Source organism: Colossoma macropomum, unplaced genomic scaffold (genome assembly GCF_904425465.1).
Source record: "Colossoma macropomum unplaced genomic scaffold, Colossoma_macropomum, whole genome shotgun sequence".
In the NCBI taxonomy this organism is placed as follows: domain Eukaryota; kingdom Metazoa; phylum Chordata; class Actinopteri; order Characiformes; family Serrasalmidae; genus Colossoma; species Colossoma macropomum.
This window is the reverse complement of record NW_023494794.1, coordinates 13441962-13468072: the sequence shown is the minus strand read 5'-3', so window position 1 is coordinate 13468072 and position 26111 is coordinate 13441962. Positions and strand designations below refer to the sequence as shown.

At 37.3% G+C, this 26111-nt stretch overlaps 1 protein-coding gene across 1 annotated transcript; it reads left to right on the top strand.

Annotated features, from left to right (window-relative positions):
- Positions 1 to 4440: 4440 nt before the first annotated feature.
- wdr36 (WD repeat domain 36) lies at positions 4441 to 25726 on the top strand. The gene is made up of 23 exons (XM_036580269.1): positions 4441 to 4719; positions 9101 to 9128; positions 9588 to 9688; positions 10019 to 10136; positions 10302 to 10434; positions 10604 to 10658; positions 10754 to 10886; positions 11773 to 11948; positions 12210 to 12330; positions 12437 to 12509; positions 12711 to 12787; positions 12973 to 13127; positions 13220 to 13334; positions 19252 to 19417; positions 20419 to 20527; positions 21149 to 21228; positions 21675 to 21782; positions 23239 to 23336; positions 23459 to 23601; positions 23721 to 23837; positions 23979 to 24060; positions 24196 to 24383; positions 25409 to 25726. The coding sequence occupies exons 1-23, from the start codon at positions 4564 to 4566 to the stop codon at positions 25556 to 25558; spliced, it is 2682 nt and encodes an 893-aa protein (XP_036436162.1). The 5' UTR covers positions 4441 to 4563; the 3' UTR covers positions 25559 to 25726.
- Positions 25727 to 26111: the final 385 nt, after the last annotated feature.

The window sequence follows — 26111 nt, the reverse complement described above, 5'->3', positions numbered from 1 at the left end:
CCTCCTAAAAGGGCATTTCTAAAGTGTTTTTAAAATTGGGTTATTTCCCGTTGAACCTTAACTTGATCAAAAAATAATCACAAATGAGAAAGACGCAAGGCCATGAATAAGAAATAGCACTGGCTCCTTTTACAATACTGCAATACATTATGTTTGTATTTTTTGATGCAGATGCTCTATACCTTAGCACAGTACAGTAGTGTGCTACATTTTTTCACCTCTGTAATCAAAGTGACTGATGGGAAAAGTAGTATTAAGTCATTAATAGAACGTTTTTTAGAATCAACCAAATGTTTCATCTAGCTGCTGATCAGTCCTGCACCAAACATTAAAAAACACAATCTCCTGTATTTGGATCTATTGTTCTATTGTTGTTTTACTTCTGTGTCTCACATTTATGTTGCATGACCTATCCTGTTTTGAGTCTTAGATGACAGGCAGAAGTCTTAGCATTATGCTTTCTCATACCTCTACTAACTGTAAACTGTAACTGTAATATCGTAGATTACTGGCGAGCACTTTGAAGCCTGTCAAAATCAGATGAATCTTGAGACAAACAGAATTAAGCACTATGAAACTGGAGCTTAGGTCAGTAGGACATTTTTACATTCAAGGACAGCCATTGTTGAGGTTATGCGACAATAAACTGCAACATCAAGATGATATCCCAAAATAATGGCTCATTTTGTTATATTGCCAAGATATACAATAGTAGAACTCTAATAAAACATTCTTTACCAAAGTTTTTGTATGTATGAACAATTCTATTTTGTCATTGAATGGTATAAGAAAACATGCCAACTTTGAATGTAATGTACTGTACTAATCAATACTTTAATTAGGTATTCTACACTGAATAGGCCTAGTGGATTTTAAGCATTAGTGGATCCTGCTTTAATTATGGGCTAATAAAAAATGTTATTTTTTTTAGATGTTAAATCCATTTCCATTTTCATTGTAACACTAAATGAGCATTATGAACATATCTCCATGGCTCATTTTGTTTGCTAATCAGCTTTATGATGTCCAAAGGTATCATGGCACCCCTTCTTACTTGTGAATTTAGTTACTTTCAGATGCCCCTGTCTCTAACAGAGGTGTTCAGGTAGCACATACAGCTTGTATGTTCTACATAGGAAAGCATTGCTAATAGAATAGGACGCTCTGAAGTAGCTACACGTTAGTCTAAGGTCATCATGTCCAGTGCCTTTGTTGGCTATGTTGCTGTTGGGTAAAAACTTAAAAATTCCCAATCATCATGGCTTTTTTACACAATGTAGAGAGGAGCATTTTCAAATTATTTAAAAAATTAAAAAATGACAAAAATAGAGATGTAAAGTTTTGTCCTAAAAGCTACAATATACTGTAGCTCTCAAATAACATTCCAAATATGATGTTATAGATGTTAAAAAGAGGTTACAATTGCAAACATTTGCTCATAAGATGTTTAGCTTTTGTAATTGACAATAGCAAAGTGAAATTATGGGCACTGTTGCTCTTTTAAATCTGTAGCTATTTGTGTGTAACTCATTTGACTATGGTTAGTGATTCTGAATAATATATATACCTCTTTTGGTTGAATTCATTTTCTGCCTGCATCTGAATCTCCATACACTATATCAGTTTGTTTGTCATGTCACCTGTGAATTATGAATATGGCTACTTCATAATTGTGATTTGTTACTGTAACACAGTGTTACAATAACTTTTAACAGGTTGGCTGTAGTCCATTTTTAAAAACTTAATGTTTCACTCATCAGGTTGACATCTGTCATAGCCAACATAAAGAGTGTCTGTTTCTCATATATTTGATAGAGTCGACATTTGATTTTGTTTTACACAGTGGAATTTTTCTGATGCGTTTATGTGTAACAAAAATGTATACAGGTAAAAGGTAAAATGTAAAGATGAAAGATAAAATTAATAGATGAAGTTTTTTGAATGCTTTTCAAAGAAAATTTTCAAGAGAGATTAGAATAGTTTCAGTCTCTTTGATGTGGGCAGCCTGTGGTGAGCAAGTCTTTTGATGATTTCTGACTCACTACCTCTACTTTACTAATATAACTTGTAATCCATCTGTCCAACTAGATTAGTTCTATGAATGTGTTTTAAAATAGTTATGGAAATAGTGGTACATTAAGTCAATTGCACAGAACACTTGGGATTTTCTCATTTTGACTCACATATTGCGAGTCTGTTATGTGTAATCACCGGTGTGGTGCCCCATAAAGAAAGAAAGAAAGAAAGAAAGATACATCAAGCCGATAAAGCGTAGTGCTCAATATGAACTGAGTTTGGTATAAAAGGACCTCCAGCAGTGACCTTCACAAATGGCTCAAGATGAATACACGAAAGCTTACTGGTAAGTGATAACTCCTGTTTTGAAGCAAGGGCTATTGGATGCTTACATTTGAATCTTACCTTAACCTTTTTTTCTTTTGCCAACAGATCTATTATTCCTGGCCTTTGTATTCCTCACCATCAAGTCAGATGTGATCCATCTGAAGAAAATCAATGTACCCCTCCCATGTCTTCTGGATGTTCAGAATGATTCCTATAACATAATCATTAAACATGTGCAAGTGAGTTTCTCTACAGAGCTGCTCCAGACAGTTGCTTAGCATTGCCCAAACAATTTCATCAGTAGTTCTTAACAGCTTTCTTCTTGCTTGTTTGTACAATTTAGCTGGATATTTTGATTTTGTTGATGTGCTGAGACTGTTATACATTATCAGTCAAATAGTGTACTCTTATAATCATAGAAAGGTTTTGCTCATTTATACTGTTTTCCATATTTTAAAATAATAGTGAACTTGAAATAACATAAGGAATTACATAGAGAAAAAAACAACTGTCAAACAAATCAGATTTTAGATTTTTTAGCCCCCTTGCCTTGATGCAGCTTTATACACTCTTGATCATTCTCTCGCACAATTTCATGAGGATGCTTCAGTCCTGTAGAATGCTTTTCCAACAGGACTGAAGAAGATGCACAAATTCTGGGGCCCTTTTGTTGCTGAAAAACACTTGTTGGGGGCATTAATGTTTTAAATTTAAATTTTACAATTTTGTTTTGAAAACAGTTTCCTTCATCAACATCAATTCCTCTATTCGTATTTGCCCTATTTCCTTTCCATTTGTATTTAGGCATAATCATTTACATCATAATGTCTTTAAAATCATGAAAAATTCTTATTTTGTTAGGTGTGTCCAAACTTTTAACTTGTAGTGTGTACTATCTGGATCTGGATCTGGATTAGTGTATTGGATCTGTGTATCTGGATTAGTACATGACGTAAATGTAAAAAGGTGAATTTTTAATATGTTGTTCACAAGTTTCGATTTTCCCCACAGGGGCTTAACCTTACATGTAATGACATCTCACCCGGACAGGTAGGCCTGAAAGCTCATTTGTACCACAGGCTAACATTTCAAATATAATTTTTTATTGTATTTTCTTTTAATGCTACTTCTATAATGTTAGAAGCTATGTACAACTGATTACTTGACACATATGTCTGATGAATGTTCATGTTTGCATTGTCTTTGCTTTTTAAAATTCTCAGTACAGTACAAATGCTATGTGCATTCTACATCACTCTCAATCTGAAAATACAAGTTCTGAGAGTGCAAGTTCTGAGACGTCTATACTGAACAAAATACATGGTCTATTAAGAGACAGTGTGGTAAGAACCAGCACTCAATAATGTATTTTAAAAGTAATCATCTTTCTGTGGTGGACCTTTTGACTGTTTGAAAAAAAAAAGTTAATGTCAAACAATCATGTTTGTTTGTAATTGCAGAAGCGGAATTGCGGAACACTTGGAGCACTAAAACTTCGAAGACCAAGTAAAAAAAGATCTGGAAAAAATTTCTTGAAATGTTGGTGTTATTTTATCTCTCAAAATATTGAATTAAAATAACATTAGAGCTGTCACTGACATGCTGATCATGAGACTTGTGGTTCCCAGTTCTGGTCCTCGTGACTTAATTTACTGCCCTGGACAAATCCTTGTTGTCTTTGCTCTAAGATTCTTGATTTGAACATTGCGCATTGGTTTCCCAAAACTGGAAATGGGAAGCTCAGTTTTAATGTATTTGTAATCTCTATTTATCTTTCTCTCTGCACGGTACAAAATAGTTATAGTATGTTATTTTGTAGTTTTTTTGAACAATGAATGTAAACTTTGCTGTTTGTTCTCTTTTCTGTTTCATGTTTGATGTTGCCCTTTTGAATTTATTTATACAGAACAAGTAGAAAACAATTAAAAACGATGGCTTTCAAATATACAGAGTATGTCATTTCCTGTATTTCTTCGAAAGACTTAAAATAAAAGCACTTTTTAAAATTCATGTAGCCAAAAATTGATGTGCAGTCTGTAGTACTCAGGCGCCACTGACTAGGAACTGATTAAGAACGTGGAAGAAATACTAGACGGAATGATTTTAGTGTCACAACGGTGGTTGTGGTAGCGAAGAGCATAGCTACATCACATTTCAGGAATGTGGTTTGATTATTATTTCATGTAGGCACAGAAGAATAGGACTTCAGTTAAATAAACAATGTCTGTTGGAGAGAAAAGGGGAAGCTTGATATTCTGTGGATTTAGGGCGCTTGGACTTTACTCCAGCCACCTACCACACGTGGTCCGTTTTCATAAGAAACACCGGGAGTTCTATGTGGTGACAGCGGTGGGTCGGTGCTTCCATACGTACAATGTAAGTTACTGGAATAACAGTGGCTGATTTCAAAGGATTCATTGGCGTTTTGTCTGATATACTGTTTGTATCTTGGGCATTACAGCTACAACAAATCTTATTATTTTGTAATTTTAAATGAAATGGTCAGTCTGCCTACCCACTCGGCTATCTGCATGCGGTATTCAGCATATAACCTAAAGAGCATAGTTTCACAGATCGAGCTGTACTCAAATGAAACACTTTTTCCAGGTCACTTAACAAAAGTATATTGTCACCGTACTTTTCATCCGAAAACCCTTGTTACTGTTAAATGTACTTCAGAACGTTAGCAAAACTTCGCTTTTAGGATGCTTTTATTTCGTGTTCTTGCATATATATTTTTTACTCTGAGCTCTACTTATTACGTCTGTGTGGGTATCACAAATAAACCGAACCTTTCTGTATCCCTTAGAATTCAACGGGCTGTTTTTCTTATTGTGCTTTTAAGATAAATATATATGTAAACTAGCTCTGTTCTGATTCTGTTGCGCCTTATTCAAAATCAATCTGGGCTGAAACACTCCTCCGGTGTGTCCCATTTTAGGGGCTGCGTCCTTCGGAGGCTGCGTTTGAAGGCCGATTGCGTCACAGCGGCGCGACTAGGCTGTCCCATTTCGAAAGCTCCTTCATATGCGGCCGAGAAATGTGTTCTTCTCTTCCATAGACCACTGGAGTCATGTCGTCATTTTGTAGTCGGCTCCATGTTCTTATGCCCATATTAGGAACTCCGGTTCTAAGCTCCATTTCTCTATGGCCAGAATGAATAGGGTTTTCGAAAAATCGCCTCTATCGCACCCTGTGTTAAATAAAAATGTTCAGAACCTGATACGTTTTGTCCTATGAACATTCTTCTCTCGAATACCACTGGATCCTCTGAATTACGAGGTCGTTAAAGAGTTGAAATATGAATATTGCTACATGTGAGCTAATGCTACTTTCCACTGAATTCACGTCATTGGCAGCCTCCTTAAGTGAATTTTGGCAGCGTACATTTCCATTTACAGACTGAAGGCAGATGAAAAGAAGCCAGAACAAAATCAGCAGGTTTTGTCGCAGTTCTCTGTTCTTCATCTGATGCTCACTGAAACACGATAGATTGATTTGAAAAGATCAGACAGTACAAACGTACCTGCACTCGGGCTAATCCCGTACAGACTCAGCTTAATATCACTGCTCACCCCTGATAAACTGATTTAGGCTATCAGAATATTCTAATTATAATTTTTATGCTGGTAACATTTTTCTGAATTTTCTCAGGACATTCGCCAGCTTTTTGTTTGACTTTTCCTGTTCCACCTTAAATGGTGCAGCAGTCACGTTCTGAACTGCTGCGCCATTTAAGGTGGAACGGGAAAATTCCAACAAGCAGCCGGCGAAAAAGAAGCTGACTTCAGCTTCATGGACGGTTGAAAGGCATGATATAGGGAGGTTTCACTATTTATGCTTAACAGCTGAGTAACATTAAATTATTTTTGCTGTAACCGAACTAACAGGTCAGTATTTTGTCTTGATTACTAACGTTTGTGATAGCTAGTCACAGCTGCTGCACCATTTAAGGTGGAACGGGAACATTCAAACAAGAAACTGGCGACAAAAATAAGCTAAATTCAGCCTTGTATTTTTAACACGGGTAGTATTTTTGATAAGGAGTTTTAGCCTATCAATATATCCCACCCAGAGGTTTTATTTACGGCTATATCTGTAATTATGCGCTACGGTAGAACATTTTGATAAGGTAGCACAGCTCGTCTGAGTACCGGCACAGCCTGCCTTAGTTTCATGTAGCTTAGTGACATCAAATTGATGCGCAGTAGCTTTAGCTGGCATGTAGCAATATTAGTATTATAGCTCTTTACGACCTCGTAATTCGGAGGATCCAGTGGTATTCTGGAAAAAAAATTTATACAGGACAAAACGTATCAGGTTCTGAACATTTTTATTTAACACAGGGTGCGATAGAGGCAATTTTTCGAAAACCCTATTCATTCTGGCCATAGAGAAATAACGCTTAGACCCGGAGTTCCTAATATGGGCATAACGAGGACTACAGAATGACGCACGACTCCAGTGGTCTATGGCAACGAAGGATCCATCGGGTGCGTCCTTCGCCAGCCAACATTTTCCGAGGTTCGTTGCGTGCCAGAGAGGATTCGAGAACATGGCGGCATAAACAGAGACGCGAACATATGAAAAAACATAGGAAAAAATAAACAACTAAAATCAAAGTTTCTGGCTTCATCTTTAAAGAATAACTTGACAAGAGCGGTGTTTTGTGGCGCAACAGTAAGGGCAGGAACAGCGGTGCTGTGACACAAACAGGAAATCAGCCGAGCAGAGCAGACAGTCTCATTTCAGTACAACCTATGCTAGTCTAAGCAGCCTTCGAAAGATCCAGCCCCTGAATTGGGACACACTGCTTATAACATCAGCCTGAAAGGGTGGGGCTAAACTACTCTAGCCAGAGGAGTTGATATATGGAAAAAAAGTTTTCATCACATCTCAAAAGCAACAAATTTAAAATTGGTTAGTTTTTATATATGAACTGTACTGGGGAAGAATTTCACTAAAAGAAGTCTTACCTATATATTTCCTTTTTTCTACAGCAAATGGGTTTTGGGCTGCAAAAGGCAGGCATTAGTGCTAGAGGGTGATGATTGATTGGCGAGCGGAGCAGCTCATTGGCTGTTCGCGCTCACAGACGTCATGAACATACATGTGGTGCCGTTTTAAACTCCTATAACTCAAGTTTAAAAGCTCTTAAAAATATAACAGCAGTGTTAAAATGTTTTATGATATTCAGTGTTCAGGAAATGATTGCATTCTTTTACATTAAAAATGTTTAAGTATTAATAAACTATGATTTTGCTCAAATGCTCCATATTAACCCATTAATTTTGGACTCAGGAGCGCCCTCTTGCGTTTGAGAAAACCGGAAGACATTGCAGAGTGGTAATTCTCATCTCTACAAGTTCTGTGATAACATCACGTTTTTTTCACGAACACTGTATCACTCTGCTGAGACGCCGTTGCTAAGCAACGACTTTGACAGCTGTAGGAGACGCTCAAGCCATTTGACCGTTTTTACTTCGTACTTTGCGCACAAACAGAAAATGGATACTTTTAAGATTACATTTGACCTACAGCTGATTTGGTCATGAAGATGAGACTACACTAAATTCCCCAAACTATCTCTTGGTCTGTGTAAGGAGCTGGAAAACGAGCTGCCGGCTGTGCAGCGAGTGAGCGGAGTCCATTACTCTGACGTAGCATCAAGCTGCTTGTTAAGGAACTATAGTTTGGCGGGAGGAACTGCTAACATTAAAACATATTAAATGCAGCATTCACTGCCCAGTTTATTTATTTCTTACTTTATTTATTAAACTGTTGTATAAAAGCAATAGAACACTTGAGGTCATGTGTTATCGCAAATAACATGACGACTGATGATCTACGGCCAAATCACAGCCGTGATGTTATTTTGCGATGACACACTCCCTCTCGTGTTCTATTGCTTAAATGTATCAGCGTGAACATCTACATTTTACAGATGCACATGTTTATGCCATACAGAGACATTTACAAAACACAGAAATTGGGACTAGATCCACCTGGAATACCATAGCTGAGAAATGTAACAGCAGAGGGTTACCAATGCAACAAAATGAATAAAATGGAGACATTTTAGTACAGTAGCCCAATGCAGCATAAATGCTGCTTATCTGGATGTGTGTGTGCACGCATATGTGTGTGTGTGTGTGAGAATTTTATTCAGTTACCTGCAGCTACCAATAATGTATGATTTCAATATCATGGTGTACTAAGAAATGATGGATCAGCTTTTCTATGATCTTATCCCAATGTTCAGGTGAACACAAGACGAACCACCTTTAGGTGATGATCTTAGCGCTAGCAAGAGCGGAGCTCTGTGTAAAATGTTTCATAATTTCTTCGTCTGAAGAAACACAAAATGCTTTGTTCATTAGCTCATGATTTGTTGGCCACCTAATTTTTGTCATCCTTTCTTATAAAACTAGCTTCAGCAAGGACTGAATCATGATCTGACCTCTCTGACAGATTATATCATATTCATCACTTTCATAGCTAAGCGTGGTTTACCCCTGCCATTAATGGTGGCACAGGTTAATTAGAAATAAATGACCAGAATAACAAGGATGTTAAGTGCTAAATACTAAATATGAGGCAAAGCTGGAAAATGAATATATATACACACTATATAGGAAAAAGAAAATCAATGCTTATTTCACGCTTGTTTTTAAAATTGTTTTCAAGATGCACCCAATTTTTTTGTTAGTATTGTTTTTCATAGAGTGCTTCTGACCTTTTTTGTCTGTTTCTGCAGGTAAAGAAACTTGGAATTGTTGCTGTCAGTAAGTGATGCAAATGTATTTTTTGCATTTTGGACTGTAGATCACAATGTCTGTGTTTAATTAGCCACCAATGTATTTTGCCTGTATTTAAATATAAGCATCAACTGTAATCACAAGGATGATAAAATATTGTAATATTATGTTTTTCTGAGAATATCATAGGTGTTGACAGTAGCTAAAAACACTGACCAGCTGCATGGTTAATTAAAAATAGAATTAGTCCTTTTCAACAGAATGTAGTGTAGTGCAGTATGTAAAATAATATTAGAAATAAATGACCTAAGAGTATTATTGTGCTCATAGTTTTGGATGGTATTTTTGTAATGTTGCTGGTGCTTTTTTCCTATTTCAGTTGATCAAACCTCAGAAAAATGAAATATTGTGGTGATGTGTATCGTGACAGTGTCTTCAAGTATTATGATGTTATTTTTTTGCCATATTCTATTGTTTGTTGCCCAGGTAATGCCCTTCCTGCGGACATTTCGTACCTTGCTGCTGACCGCATGCTTGTTTATGCTGCACATGGAAAAGTTATCTCAGCTTTTGCAAAGAACAGAGAGGTAAAGTGTAGACTGACCGTAGTTATGAGACATGTTGGATGTGTTGTTAAGCTAGGTTTATTGCCTAATCATCTTACTATATCAGTTTAACAGAGCATTGTAAGAGCAGTTAGTAAATTTGTTCACTAACTAAATTAACTTTTATAGTACAGTGCCTTGGCAGCAGCAAAAATAAATAAGGAAGAAATTATGAAAGGTCTGTGATGTACCTTCCTTATATATCTTCCCAGAGAGTATTGATTGAGACAGACAAGGTTAAAACTGACTGCTGATCAAAAGACAGCTCTGTTTGAGCTGTATGCTAAAATAGCAGTAAATCTCGCTTTTCAGGTTGTCCACACTTATGAAGGCCACGAAGCTGATGTCCATTTGATACTGCCATTTGGAGACCATCTCATAACAGTAGACAAGGAAAGTGCTGTCATCATTTGGGGCGTGGAGTCAGAAGGTTAATTTTTTTGTCTTGTTATTAACATCTCTTTTCACAGTTCCTGAATTAGAAACAAGTTGTATAACATGATTAAAATGGAAGTCTAAATTCACATATTTATTGATTTACAGTTTATTGTAATGTTTTGTGTTTTTTCCTGACCTTCTCATCTGTGTTGTCCAGATATGTACTTGCAGATTTCATTTGATAAAGCATCATTTGAGGTTAGTGCTGTTATGCATCCAAGCACGTACCTGAATAAAATCCTGTTTGGAAGCAGTCAAGGAAGTCTTCAGTTATGGAATATCAAGGCAAAGTATGTTGTTCTTTGAAACGTTCTTAACAAACCGACTGCATTATTATTATAATAATAATTATTATTATTTATTCATTTTTATTATTAGTAAACTTATTCTGATGATTGGTGCTGCTCATTAGAGTTTATGTATGGCTATATTTTTCAACAAACAACTTTTTCCCTTCAGCAAACTTCTGTTCATCTTTCCTGGATGGGAGTCAGCAGTGACGGTTCTTCAGCAGGTCAGTTTTGTTGCTCCACTCTAAACATGCTTTACTTTTGGCTTCTTTATTTAACTGTTGGTTAGAACAGCTTTTCTCTTCTCTCAATAAACTAGACTCCAGCTGTGGGTGTGGTTGGTGTAGGTTTGGCTTCTGGACAGATCATTATACACAACATCAAATTTAATGAAACTCTAATGAAGTTTCAACAAGACTGGGGTCCAATCACTGCCTTATCCTTCCGGACAGGTAATTTTCACAAATCAATTATTCCAGTGGTTCAGTCTTGTTCTTATTAAAGTGGTAGTTTCTTTGTTTCTTGTAAAAAGAGTTTGATGTACTGTGTAAGCCCTGTTAAACTCCATACAGTACACAAATGTAAACTAAGTTGTAACAACAGCCCATTTTGAGTTCTTCATGATTGCAATGTCACAACTATGAATGCAAATTCATATGACTGCTTATTCAGCTTATGATAGTTTAACCTGGTCATTCACAGTGAAGTGATAAGGATTGTTGTTACTGCAAACATTCTGCAGCAGTTATTGGAATGAAAGGAATATGGTATCCTGCCGTGTCAGTCTTAAAGGCACAGTAACAACACATTTGTTTAATTGTTAAATTGTTTAATTGAGGAAAAAATAGCTTGAAAATGGATTATGACTGTTGTTGGTACATAAACCCACACAAATGTGTATCAGAGGACATCAGGAAAAAACAAAGAAACATATTGAGATATGTTAATCTAAATCAGTGAAATTGAAATCAGAGAATAAAGAGAATAAATCTTCCTGACACTTGGAGCAAACAAAACGGACAACGTCTACAAAGATGTATTCTTGGAGAAAGTGTCTTTAAAAAGATATCCTCACAGAATTATTCTGGGTGGGCTACATACTGTTTTGAAAAGCAAAAGTAGCACTGAGAGATTCAGCACCTCGATCAAGGTCTGGCTTTCCTAATGTCTTATTCGAACATGCATAGCTTCACTCTATTTTTGAATAGATCAATGGTCATTAGCATACAAATGACCTTTTCTTCACAGGCGACAGTGACAGAGTAATTCGCAATAGAAAAAGAGTAAAATATGTTTCCACTAAGTTCACACACATTATTTTTATTTGTGCTTATGTAGACGGTCATCCAATAATGGCTGCTGGTAGTCCTGTTGGGCACATAGGATTGTGGGATTTGGAGGAGAAGAAACTGGTTGGTCAGATGAGAGATGCACACACCACAGCCATTGCTGGTCTCACTTTTCTACACAGCGAGCCACTCCTGATCACCAACGGGGCTGACAATGCCATTAGGGTTTGCCTTTATCATCTTATCTTTTACCTTAAAAAGTACAGTTAAATGTCATATGCTATATGTCTGTTCCAGACTCATTATTGTTTATTTTTTTCCAGAAAATATTAGTAAGGCAGTTATTGTATCTTTATCACTCACATTTAAGAAGAATTGAAAAAAGTAAGATGTCTTATGAGGAGTGAAAAACACTGGAGTTTTTAGCTGTGTGCTCCTTAATATAAGGTGTTTTTGATAGTCTGATGGCTGTGCTGTATGGTGTAGGTGTGGATTTTTGATGTGGCGGGAGGAGAAGGACGTCTGCTGAGATTTCGCCTGGGGCACAGCGCACCGCCCACCAAGATCCAACACTATGACCAGAGTGGCCAGCACATTCTAAGTGCTGGTATTCCTCTTTGGTTCTTTCTTATTGTGCTCACTGTTCATACATTGAAACTCATTGTGAGAATAATGCACTTAAATAACAAGATATGTATATGTTACCTTATCAGGACAAGATGGTACCCTGCAGTCATTTTCTACTGTTCATGAGCGCTTCAATAAGAGTTTGGGACATGGTAACTTTTCTTGCTGAATCATCAAAGTACTGCCTCAAATTGAGCACACCAGAAAAGCAAGCATCAAAAACTTTCAATTAAAAATCTGGAATCACTGTGATTTCCAATTTTTAGTATTAACTTCTCAAAATAATGTAACTAAAGACATCCATACATACTCAGCGGTATTTGGAGTAGTGATATACTGATTCATTGTTCAGGCTCTCTAAAACAAGGCGAAAGCCAAAAAGAAGAGTGTGATATGCGACACTGCGAAACTGCCACCCATCACCACTTTTGCATTAGGTATGACTCTTTAAAGTAATACTTTGATTTCATGTATTTTATATTTATGTTTTTGTATATATTGAATTTGTCAAGTAATATTTTGTTTTTGAGTTTGCAGTTTTATACAGTAGGTATTGTTACGTGTGTGTGTGTGTGTGTGTGTGTGTGTGTGTGTGTGTGTGTGTGTGTGTGACCCTACATAGAGAGCGCTCGTCAGAGCGACTGGGATAGCATTGTGGCCTGTCATCAAGGTTTTCTTGTCACCACCACATGGAACTATCAAAAAGGCTCCATGGGGGCATACAAACTGGAACCAGAACGTTTTAACAAGAACCGTGCCCTCACCGTTCATGCCACGGTAATGTTGCACTATTCCTACATGTACAATACATCTCTGAGTTTCTTGTTTTTGTTAGCTACGCTACAAGTTACAAATTTTGTGCCTTGCAGGCTGTAGACATCAGTTCCTGTGGGAACTTTGCAGTGATCGCCCTGTCTTCAGGACACATAGATGTGTACAACTTGCAGTCAGGCCTCCACAGAGGACAGTATGGAAAAGATAAAGGTGAGGTCTTGTAAACAACGTGTGTGTGTATATATGTGTGTGTGTGTATAAATATATATTATATATATATATATTATATATATATATATATATATATATATATATATATATATATATATATGACAAAGTAGACAAAAGTATTGGGACACCCCTACTAATTATTGAGCTCAGATGTTTCAGCCACACCCTTTGCTAACAGGTGGATAAAATTATGCACATAGCCTTGCAATCTCGATAGACAAACATGCCTTTAAACATGGCACTGTCATAGAATGCCACCTCTGCCACAAGTCAGTTTGTGAAATTTCTGTCCTTGTCAACTGTAAGTGCTATTTTTGTGAAATGGAAGCACCAAGGAGCAACAATAGCTTAGCCACTAAGCAGTAGGCCGCGCAAGGGGCCCGCCACATGCTGAAGCGTACAGTGCCTATCCTCTGTTGAATCACTCACTAAATAATTCCAAATTGCCTTTGGAAGCAATATCAGCAAAAGAACTGTGCGTTAAGAGCTTCACGAAATGGATTTTCATGGCCAAGCAGCTACACACAAGCTTAAGATCAAAATGCACAATGGCAAGTGTTGGAGGGTAATGCTATGAAGTTGTTTTTCTGGGGTTGGGCTAGGCCCCTTAGTTCCCTTAGGAAAATTTCAGTGTTTCAGCATACTAAGACATTTTGGACTATTTTATTGTATGCTATTATATGCTTCCCACTTTTCCAGCATGACTGTGCCCCAGTGCACAAAGCAAAGTCCATAAAGGCATGGTCGGGTTAGTTTGGTGTGGAAGAACTCAAATGGCCCGCACAGAGCCCTGACCTCAACCCCATCAACTACCTTTGGAATGAACTAAAATGGTGATTGCAAGCCAAGCCCTCTCATCCAACATCAGTGTCTGACCTCACAAATGCTCTTCTGGATGAATGGGCTAAAATTCCTAAAGACACTCTCCAAAATTTTGTAGAAAGCCCTCCCAGAAATTTGGAAGCAGTTATATCTGCAAAGGGGGACCAACTCCATATTAATGCCTTTGGATTTAAAATGGGATGTCATAAAAGCTCCTGTAGGTGTCCCAACATTTTTGTCCATATAGTGTATGCATGTGTGTGTAAATAAATAAACAAATATCAAAGTGTGTCTGTGTATGTACACTGATCAGGCATAACATTATGACCACCTCCTTGTTTCTGCACTCATTGTCCATTTTATCAGCTCCACTTACTATATAGGTGCACTTTGTAGTTCTACGATTACAGACTGTAGTCCATCTGTTTCTCTGAATAATTTGTTAGCCCCCTTTTACCCTGTTCTTCAGTGGTCAGGACCCCCATGGACCCTCACAGAGCAGGTACTATTTGGGTGGTGGATCATTCTCAGTACTGCAGTAACACTGACGTGGTGGTGGTGTGTTAGTGTGTGTTGTGCCGGTATGAGTGGATCAGATACAGCAGTGCTGCTGGAGTTTTTAAACACTGTGTCCACTCACTGTCCACTCTATTAGACACTCCTACCTTGTCAGTCCACCTTGTAGATGTAAAGTCAGAGACGATAGCTCATCTGCTGCTGCACAGGTTGTGTTGGTCATCCTCTATTCCTTCATCAGTGGTCACAGGACGCTGCCCACAGGACACTGTTAGCTGGATGTTTTTGGTTGGTGGACTATTCTCAGTCCAGCAGTGACGCTGGGATGTTTAAAAACTGCAGCAGCACTGCTGCGTCTGATTCACTCAGACCAGCGCAACACACACTAACACACACCACCACCACATCTATGTTACTACAGTGCTGAGAATGATCCACCACCCAAATAGTACCTGCTCTGTGAGGGTCCATGGGGTCCTGACCACTGAAGAACAAGGTAAAAGGGGGCTAACAAAGTATGCAGAGAAACAGATGGACTACAGTCTGTAATTGTAGAACTACAAAATGCACCTGTATAGTAAGTGGAGCTGATAAAATGGACAATGAGTGTAGAAACAAGGAGGTGGTCATAATGTTATGCCTGATCGGTGTATGTATGTTTGTGAACCCTTTAGCATTATGTGAATTTTTAAAATATGTTGATCTTCATTTAAGTTATAACAGTAGGAAAAAGAGAACCCAATAAAACAAACACAAACAATTATATAGTTTTTCTTTCATTTATTGAAAAAGTGATCTGATATTATACACTTTAGTTAACAAAGGTATGTGAACATCTACAATTATCTATTTCGTGTAAGTTGTCTTTAGGGTCAGGATCAGTCATTCGATTGGATGATAATCAGCTATAAGTGTGGCTGGCCACACCCTATTAAAAAAAAAAAAACTGTTATACAATCTGGTCTTTACCACACACTTCTGTTAGTACGTGCCATATCTCAGTTAAATGACATTTCTAAGAACCTCAGACAAAACATTTACCAACGCTTTCAAGGCTGGAAGGTGGATGTTCCAAAGCTATTTCCAATCCACTGTCAGGCAGGTAGCATACAATTGGAAGAAGTTTAACACCACTGTTACCCTTCTCAGGAGTGATTATCCATCCTGCAAAAATAACTCGAAGAGTAAGGTGTATAGTATTCTGGGGAAAAAACAAAAAAAAGAAAACAGGGTAAAATTTAAGGATCTGCAGGCCTATCTTACACTGGCTAATGTCATTGCTTATGAGTCCACTATCAGACAAACCACTGACCAAGAGTAATGCATATGGAATGATAGCGTGGGCAAAGCCAATACTGTCCAGGAGGAACATTGTTGCCTGTTTAAAGTTTCCTAAAGATCACCTGAATGAACCAGTAGACTACTGAAATTACGTTATGTGGATGATAAGGCAAAAATATACTTTAAAACCGAACACTGCATTTCAGCATTAGAACTTCATCTTAACTTTAAAATAAGTTGGCAGTGTTGTGGCTTGGGACTGTTTCGCTGCTGTTGGACCAGGACAGCTTGTCATCATTTGATGAACTTTTGAGTTCTGGAAATTCCACAGGAGAATGCTAGGGCATCAGTCCCTGAACTGAACCTCAAAAGAAGTTGAATCCTGCAGAAAGACTGTGACCCTAAAACACCAGTAAGTCTACAAAGATGAGTTGAAGCAGAAGAAGTGTTACATTTTGGAATGGCTGTGTCAAACTCCAGACCTCGATCCAATAGAAATGTTGTGGCAGAACTTAAGGTATGAAGTTGAAGCAGTTCTATAAAGAAGAATGGGCGAAGATTCCTCCAAGTCACAAGTGTACAGGGCTGATCAACAGTTACAGGAACTGTTTGGTTGAAGTCATTGCTGCTCAAGAAGGTCACACCAGTTACTGAAATCTGAGTTTTACATACTTTTGCCAACAAAGACATTTAATATTGGATCACTTTTTTCAATAAATGAATGAAAAACTATATAAATTATATATGTGATTTGTGTGATTTTGTTTTGTTCAGTTGGGTTTATCTACTGTTATGACCTAACTGAAAGTCTGGTCATATTTTAGATGCCATTTATGTAGAAATTTACCTAATACTAAAGGGTGCACAAACTTTCAAGCAGCACTGTGAAATCTTGCATTTTCACACTCTCTCTCTGTGTGTGTGTGTGTGTGTGTGTGTGTGTGTGTGTGTGTGTGTGTGTGTGTGTGTGTGTGAGTAGAGGTTACATAATTCTATAAATAAATGCTTCAAAGAAATGTTGTTCCTTCAATTGCACGTCATTAGAGAAGTCATTGGCTGGATTTTCATGCAGCAAATAGAAGTCATGTTGAAGGTAAAGAATCTGCTGAAAGTTCTCACATACAGCATTATTAAACAACAACCTAAAGACTTCAACATCCCAGTCAGTACAATTTGTTTGATAATATGCAATTGGGAAGTTCAAGGTAACTTTCCAGTTGCAAGTAACAGTTCATTAGACACATTTAGCATGCAAGATGCACTGTGCGCTTCACTACTTTTATTAAGCAGAAAACAGGTCCATCAGAGCAGTGACAAAAGGAGATGTTCCTATGAAAAAGTCTGTTGGGCACTCAGCTTTTTCAGCAAGAGCAGCTCTATGCTTGTAATAAGCTGCCTGTACATATAAGAGATTGCATTACATTTGGCTCTTCTTTGGCTAATTTACAATCATAGCTAAAATCAATCAGTAATTTCATCATAGTATGTAAATCGTTTTAACAAATGGCATCATACTTTGTTTTATTTTGTATGTTGTATTGTTGTACAAACATGATTCCAAAGTTGAGACATTATTTGCAGTGCTAATGAAAACAGGAAGCAGTCATTAGTAAATTTTGTTTGACCTGTGTTAAACTGAAAACAGTACAGAAACATGATATTTGATGTTTTTCTATATAAACTTGGTTGTTTTTGGTAAATGTATGCTTATTCCAAAATTGATGCTTGCAACACATTTCAGAAGCGTTGGGACAGGAGCATATTTACCATTTCTTTAACACAGGTGTTACATTACCTTTTCTTTCAACAGCATTTATTAAATGTTTGGGGTCTAAAGACACCAGTTTATCCAGTTTTGGGAGCAGTATGTTTTTACCATTGCTCAGTTAACAATGACTCAGTAAACAAGTCTTAAGTTGCACAAATTATATTTTGCACTTAATAATGCTCCACACATGATTACATCATATCTTTTAAAATGTTTTCTATATATTTCCCAGTAATGTATTGCAGACATAAATTCCAAAATAAGTGTACATTTTCAAAACAATGATAATAAAAAACAATGAGTATGTTGAAATTATTGTTTAAATATAGGTCAAAATAGTCTTACAAGTCTTTCTGTTTTTACACTTCACATACTGTCCCAACTTTTTTTTTAGAATTGGGTATTGTATATATCATTTAGTGTTTTATGTAATTTTATGAGTGTCTTTGTCCTTTTGTTGCTGCCCAGGGACTACAGTTAAAATTTGCCAGATTGACTAAACTGGCACATTTGCAAAAATGTTTAATGTGCATTGTACCTGTAAATCTGTGTTGAATAAACTAAACTAAAAGTAATGAAGGCAAAACAGGAGCCAGTAGTCCATCTTAAAAAGTTGCAGGATAACCTGAAAAGCAGCAGGAACAACACTTATACAGAAAACAGCAGTGAACTGCAGTGCAGTCAACTCACTTGCTATACCCCATACAAAAATCCTCTGATGCATATATAAAATCTGCACACAAGCGTTTAGACATACCTAAAAACAGTGTACTCTGGTCGGATGAAATAAAAATAGAGCTCTCTGCCAATAATTAAGCTTGTAATCATGATGCTGCTTCTCTGAAAACAGTACTGGGACATTGCTTGTCAGGAAACATGAAAGGTGCGATGTACTAGGATGTTCTAGATGAGACTTCAATCTCATCGTCCAAGAAACTGAATCTGGGGAGAAGATGGATGTTTAAACAAGACACCGCCAAAATAAGTCAAGACTGGTTTCTGAAAAGAAAGTGAAGGTGCTTGCGTGGCCTAGCAAATCTCCTGCCTTGAATCCCATTGGAAATTTATGTAAATTTATGCTGATTTTGTGTGAGTAAATCAGAGGGATCCTTGTAATCTTGAGAAATGAAACGTGGTTTGCGATGAGGAATGGGCTAAAATTTAACCACAGCGCTTCAAAAAGCTGATTACTTCTTACTGTAGATGTCTGAAAGCAAAATCAATAATGGCATTGCAACTAATGTTAAGTTGTGGTGTCTGAATACTTTTTCACCCTATCAGTTTTATTTTTTTAATTGTTTATGCTTATGAATACATACTTTTTTGTTCAGATTTACAAGTACAAAGTTAAAAGACTATTTGTGTAAATTTTGAAGTGTCTGAATACTTGTTTCCTTTTGCTGTATATATTCCTCCACCCCTAATAGGCAATTACTAACTCTTGGATCCTTCAACAGTTGAAGTTACTCTACAGAACACCCTACTTATCTAGTGTTATGTATTTTACAGCGCACTCGGGGCCAGTGAGAGGTGTTGCTGTTGATGCCCTCAACGAGCTCACAGTCAGCACTGGAGCTGATAGGCTGCTGAAGATCTGGAAGTTCAAATCCAAAGAGCTTTTACACACAGTCAGCCTGGCTGCATCCCCTGCTTCCACACTCTTGCACAGAGACAGGTCAGAGTTCTCAGATGACAGGTGCCGATTACATAAAATGACCGAAGTCTGTAGTTATTGTCACTTTAAAAATCAAAAAACATAACATAATTTTACCATGAGTGTAATTCGACCATTTTTTCCACTAAATTTGAGTTTATGTATCAAAAAGGTCATAATTTGATTTTATATGACTACTTTCCCAACCACCTTTTGTCCCTCAGAATGAACTAGCTGTTTTACTATGCAATTAGCACTGATATAGGCTAATGATCACTGTTCTGATTGGCTGTCCTGTATTGGGCTGAGCAGAGAGATATATGGAAGTGTGCTGGTGTCTGTGACAACACAGAAACAGTGAATTCAAAACAGGGTTTTTTTCAGCTTTGTTTCCATGTATGGAGCATATGGACTGGGTACTGACAGTACATTTTGAAAGTTTAACTGTGTTTACAATGTATATCAAAATTGTTTTATTAAAAAAGAGAGAAATTCAGTTTTCCATTGGCCCTTAAAAGGAGTAGTATCCAATATCCTGAAGAGAATTTTTTTTTTTTTTTATTAGGAAAAAAAAAAAGTTATCTTACAGAATGATAACTCTGCGGTGCTCAGATTGCACTGCACAGATTTGTCAAAGTTTGCTTTGAAGTATTCATATGTAGCTAGAGCTTAACATGGGTTGCATTCCCCACAGTTTTAAATTTTTTTTTCTAACTGCAAACTACACATGCCTTTATCCCACTTAACGCGCTTAAGTAAATCAGTACGAAAAACTTTCATATATGTATACTGAATAACCATGCCCATCCTTAGTAAGTATATCAGGAACGTGGGGCTACATACAATGAAAATTACTTTCTTTTCTCTTAACAGCTAGTAAAATGCATTAGCTTCCACAAGGATCCACAAATATTTTTTTTTATTATATGTAGTAAAGTGCTCATATTATGTCAATGTAATCAGGGGCTTAATATTGTGTAACTCCATATGGAAAGTTTTCTGCCTTGCTGACTGCTCCATAGTGGAATGCTTGCCATTGCTCTGGATGACTTCACTATCAGTATCTTGGACATGGAAACAAAGAGGATTGTACGGTGTTTCTCTGGACAGCGTGGACAGGTTAACGATATGGTGAGCATGAACATTTTGTTCTCCATGGCAAGATCTTGCCATTTCAAGAGTTAGCCCAGCTCAAGATACAATTTGTTTTAATTGCCAGTGTTTTTCAAAGCTTTTATTTGTACCATTTACACCTGAGGAAAAGAAGGCAGCACTTTTTCATGAACCGCAGCTCCTGATGTATGTTTTTGACCCTTTAATGTAGAGGCACAAAAGCATGTATTTCTGGCCCATAATGTACTCTTATTTGTTAATAATGTAAATTCTCAATGTAGTTATTGTATTTATTTGGATATGAAAATAACATGATGTAACAAGCTAAGAATTAGTAGATTTTGTGTCATAAACTACTTTACATTTCAATTGCCTTTGATGAAACCAATAATAATGCCTGAAGCAGTATGCGATCTAAAATCGCATTTTGAATGCTCACTCAGAACGCAATTGCAGTGCATTCCACATTAAAGCCAGCATTGTGCTTCTTGTAGCAATCAAAAACACGGTAGCACACACTACTCTGTGGGCAGATTTGAATGAGTTAAAGGGGACTTTGCTAAAGTTTCTGAGTGTACCACCAACAGGAAGTTAGATAAGATTGGGTGAAAATATGTTCCTCTTTTTTATTTTGTATAGACTTTCAGCCCGGATGGACGATGGTTGATAATAGCCTCCATGGACTGCACCATTAGAACATGGGACCTTCCCTCTGGCAGGTAAGACCGTCATGGATGCTTTCTCATGCTTTGGTCATTTCCTTGAGCTGAGCGATGACCTGTGGTTAGCTTGTAGGTGACCTTATGACTGCTCATTAGCACAACACTTCACCAGCCTCTGTAGGAGGGGAAGACCAGGCTTTCTTTGCACTTGTTTCGCTTTCTGAATTATTTACTCTGCTTGATTTTGTGTGATGACCTTTTGTCGAGTCATCCCAGGTTGCTTTTGACAAAAAGCAACCTATGAAACTGTTGCAAGAGATAAAGCTTTATCTTGTTTAGGTTCACTGTGACACCTAATATGATGGTTTATCTTTGTCTGTGGAGTGTTTTATGGCTACTAAATCCCCTCTAAAACCTTGTGATAAGCACGCCTTCCCCTGTTTGCTCTTGCTCTCTCTTTCTTAGTCTTGCTCTCACTCTCACTGTCTGTCTCGCCGGCACAGTTTGGTCGACTGTTTCCTGGTAGATTCAGCAGCCATCAGCGTCAGTTTCTCTCCCACGGGGAACTTCCTTGCCTCCTCCCATGTTGACTGTCTGGGTATTTACTTATGGTAAGATATCTTAGTAGTTTGTAATTTCATCATCAGTGAATGCACTTTTGTATATTTATACATGGTATAGATAGGAATCAGGAGAGAAGGAGGCAAGTGACTCCTACACAAATAGATTTCTTTTTAAGTTTTCCATAGTTTCTGTACTGCTTATGTTGGCTCGACAGTTCCTTATGTGGTCCATATTAAGTAGGGGTGGTCAACATGGCAAAAATATAATGTCAGGATACTTCAAGACATTTTCATGATAGACAATACATTTCATTGTGTTCACTTTTGTGATGAAGAGGTAGAAATATCCTAAAAAAAAAAACACACACAGTAGCACAACTTTAAAAAAAAATACACTTGAAAGACATTTATATTCAGTTTTTTGCATACTGCCTAGCACTTAAAATAACCAGGCCTAATTTTGCTCTCTTTGTAATGAAACTTGCAGTCAGTCACTTTTCTTGAAGTACTGACAAGCTCAGGTAAGCATATTGGGATGTAATGTGCTGTAATTTATCATGATAAAAATAAGTAGTCATATTGCTCATCCCTTTTACTGCTGTACATTTTGTGGTTTGTCATGTCAATTAAGTATACTTGGCAGAATATGAGGCAGTTAAAAATTTAAGGAAAAACCTGGGTAAATGAGTGGAGAAACACAAGTTCCCTTGCTCCCACTCAGGCGTGCTGCTTGATGTAATTATGCAATTCACAGTCTTCCATGCTATGTGGCATGTATAAAAATTCTGAGCAAGACCAGTTGGCCTGGGTTTTGGCTGAAAATGGCAAGAGGAATGACAAGATGTGACTTTGAAAGAGGGTTCTCTATTGGGCAGGAGCTTTAATCACACGACTGCTCCATCTGGCGAGTATTTCAGTAGGAACAATGACTAAAGTGACATTTTGCATTTTGATCTATGAAACGGAATACATCAGTAAATAGGGTTGGAAATCATGGTTGAAAGCGCACATCAGTGACCATGATGGTGTGCATTAGTGCAGTATGCAAGGGAAAATGGAAGTAAACGCACTAAAAACCTTCATCGACTGTACATAGGGAGCTTGAAAATTTTGTGTTTATCTTACCAGGGACTTTTTAACAGTTATGAGAGGCTGCAACTTGTCATTCTATTTAATTTCTGAAATTGCTGATGAATTAATATGGATTCAGGAAGCCTCCAAATCTGAGGCCAAAACTGACTTTTGTGGCCTTGATCCCAGCAATGATATTGCAAATATTGCAAACTAGCACATGAATGAGAAGAATATGGATAGTTCAACCTTGTTGCTTTATAGTGGTATTTGGATGGGCTAAGCATGTGCAATCGTCACCAAAGTCTTTTAGTGCTTTTGAAACATTGTACTAACTAGGATTCAGAGAGATACTTTGTGGTTGTGAAAATGAGAGTGTCACCAGCTGTGCTGTCAAGTTTGACTGAGCATCATTCTGAACTCCATGTTCCAGGTCCAACAACACACTGTGTAGTTTGGTGTCACTGCGCCCTCTACCTGCAGACTATGAACCTTCTGTGGCGATCCTGCCTGGCTCCTGCCCAAGTAAAGGCAAGGAATTCCAACAGCAATTCTTACATTTGGAATTTTCCATTCTAACTTTCATACACAACAGCAAAGTCAGTGTTGTAATCATACATGCTGGGATCTGTTTTAATGGCATGTTTGAGCAGATGATGAAGAGGAGGATACAGATGCTGAGACCTTGAACATGGCAGAGTATGTGTCTCCTGCACAGCTTGACGAACAGCTGGTCACTTTGTCTCTGCTGTCTGACTCTCGGTGGAAAAACCTTCTTCACCTGGACATCATCAGGGTATGTGTATATAAGGAATGTTTTTTTCCTGTGTGTAAAGCAACATTTGTATACTTTGTTGCTTCATTACCTTGCCTTGATTCTCTCACAATTACTAACACAGAACTTTCTTTTAACAGACAAAAAACAAGCCAAAGGAAGCCCCTAATGTGCCTAAAGCAGCCCCCTTTTTTATCCCCACCATTCCAGGGCTCATACCTCAGTTCGCCCTCCCTGACACATCCTCAGAAGTGCAAGTAAACACACTTCTGTTCAGTTTTTTCTTGGACTTATTTGTTCTAATGAATTTGAAGAACTGTTAGTCAGTCTGAACTTGCTTTGTGGGTTGATCATTACTTACTACCATTAGCCTAAATTCACTATTTTCTTTTTCACAGTCAAAAGTGATTAACCTGGGAGCATTAGCACAGAAGTCAAGTTTCTACCTCCAGCTTGAAGAAGCGCTAGATACTAATTTCTGTAAGGCGTATAAATTACAGTACTGCATGCACATTTTGGACCATTGTTGCTAAAATATATGGTGCCATAAACACAAAATGTTAATATTGTAATATTGTAAATGGTCTATTCACCTGATGAAATTCTGTATTCTAGATGAGGGCCCAGTGCAGCTCTTGAAGGAGTTGGGCCCGTCTGCTATTGACACAGAGCTGCGAGGCCTGGCACCAGGTATGGGCGGAGACATTTGTGTCATGCAGAGCTTCCTCAAGATGATTGGCAGCATGCTGCTTTTGAAGCAAGACTTTGACCTGGCTCAGGCCTACCTTGCACTCTTCCTCAAGGTCAGTCCTACCAGATTTTCATGTCCAGTGGCCCTGTAATAAATAAGATTGATCACAATTTGTTAGTGATTATGTAAAGAGGCCTCCCACAAATTCTTCAAAATTTCACTTAATTCAGTTGTTGAGATGTAAACAGTCTTTGGGTGGTTTAATGTGAAATCAGTAGTGCATTGTAGAGAAACTTAGCAACTCAGCAATATTTTTTACAATGGTGGTGATGGGAACTAGGGGTTGAGATGTCAGATATAGTTATTTTATTTTCTGTTCAAAATGACCAATGGACTTGGTGTCCTCTGAGTTTTTATTAGTAGTATTGATAATAGTAAAACAGTGGTAAAACCAAAAAAAGTATTTTTTTTGGGTACTGTTTTGCCTTACAACACTCTGCATATACCGTTTAAAAATAGCTTTTAGGTCAAAAGCCTGTCTAAAATTATTGTACACAACAATGTTTTAAGTGTCAGGCAAAATATTTGTTACCGTTTCATGTAATAACTTTATGATGTAGATATCAGAGACAATAAATGCTTCAGGCATCTAGTTTCATATAATTTCATATCCACACACTCTTAATAACTTTGTTTATATTTAAACTTGTTCATTTAGATTTTAACAACTTCATTATACAGAGTTTTTATGCAGAAGTTATGTGGTTTTTCTGTATTTGCTTTTTGCCAAACAAAACAAAAAAATTAAATTTGTAGGCTATATGGCCTCTGATCACCATGTTCTTGTTATATGTGACTACTGTTTATGATAAGGAAATTAGTAAAAAAATAAGTGATACGTGGTAGTAGGTGGCAACAAAACATCATTTGAATAAGCTGCAATTTTATTGTTATTACAGATAGATAAATGCATATACCTTAAATATTGGGCCTATATTTTGATTTGGCAAAATAGGTTTTTGAAAGCCACATAACAGATTTCTCTTCTAAAATATTGTGCTAAAACACTATAGAGCTATGTATGCATTCAGGTGTTCTTATCTTGTGGTTATTGACAACTGTTTTATTTCACTTTAGGTGCACCTGCAGTTAATTGCTGAGCAGCCTCTTCTCATGGAGGAGGCAGAGAGCGTTTTGGAGCTGTTGGAGGAGACATGGACTTCCATGCAGACCATCCTCAACCAGAGCATGTGCCTTCTCTCCTACATCAAGAGTGCTTTGCTGTAGAAAACACTTATGCACCCACTGCCTTTTTTTGACTTTTTTGTAATATGCGAAGTTAAATTACATATGCAGTGTTTTACATTTTTCTTCCATGATCCTATAATGGCTAAAAATATATAGAACAACAAAAAGCTTTGGTGGTTTATAGTTATTAAAGAAAGACTTAATTCACCAGTGTCATATAAATTTATGAACATTTCTTTTTTTCTCAGCTCTGTTAATTATTGATCGATTGTATAAATGGTTTAACTTCAAGGAGCTAACCAGCCTCAGTAACACATCAGAATGAGCAAAAGTGGAATCTGTATTGTCAATTCCCCAAACATCTGTTCTGCACAGAGCAAATTTTAACAGAATACTAAATCACACCACAAGGTGACACATCTATGTCTTTACAACAGCAGTGGCATGTTCCAAACTAAACTGTCATTTTTATTTTTTTGTTTAATTAAAAAGATCTTGTCACTGTGACTGACTCAGGTGTGAGAAAGTAGATGGATAAGCTCAGGACTGGCAGTGTATGTGTTTGAGGAAACATGAAGCTTGTATTTGATGC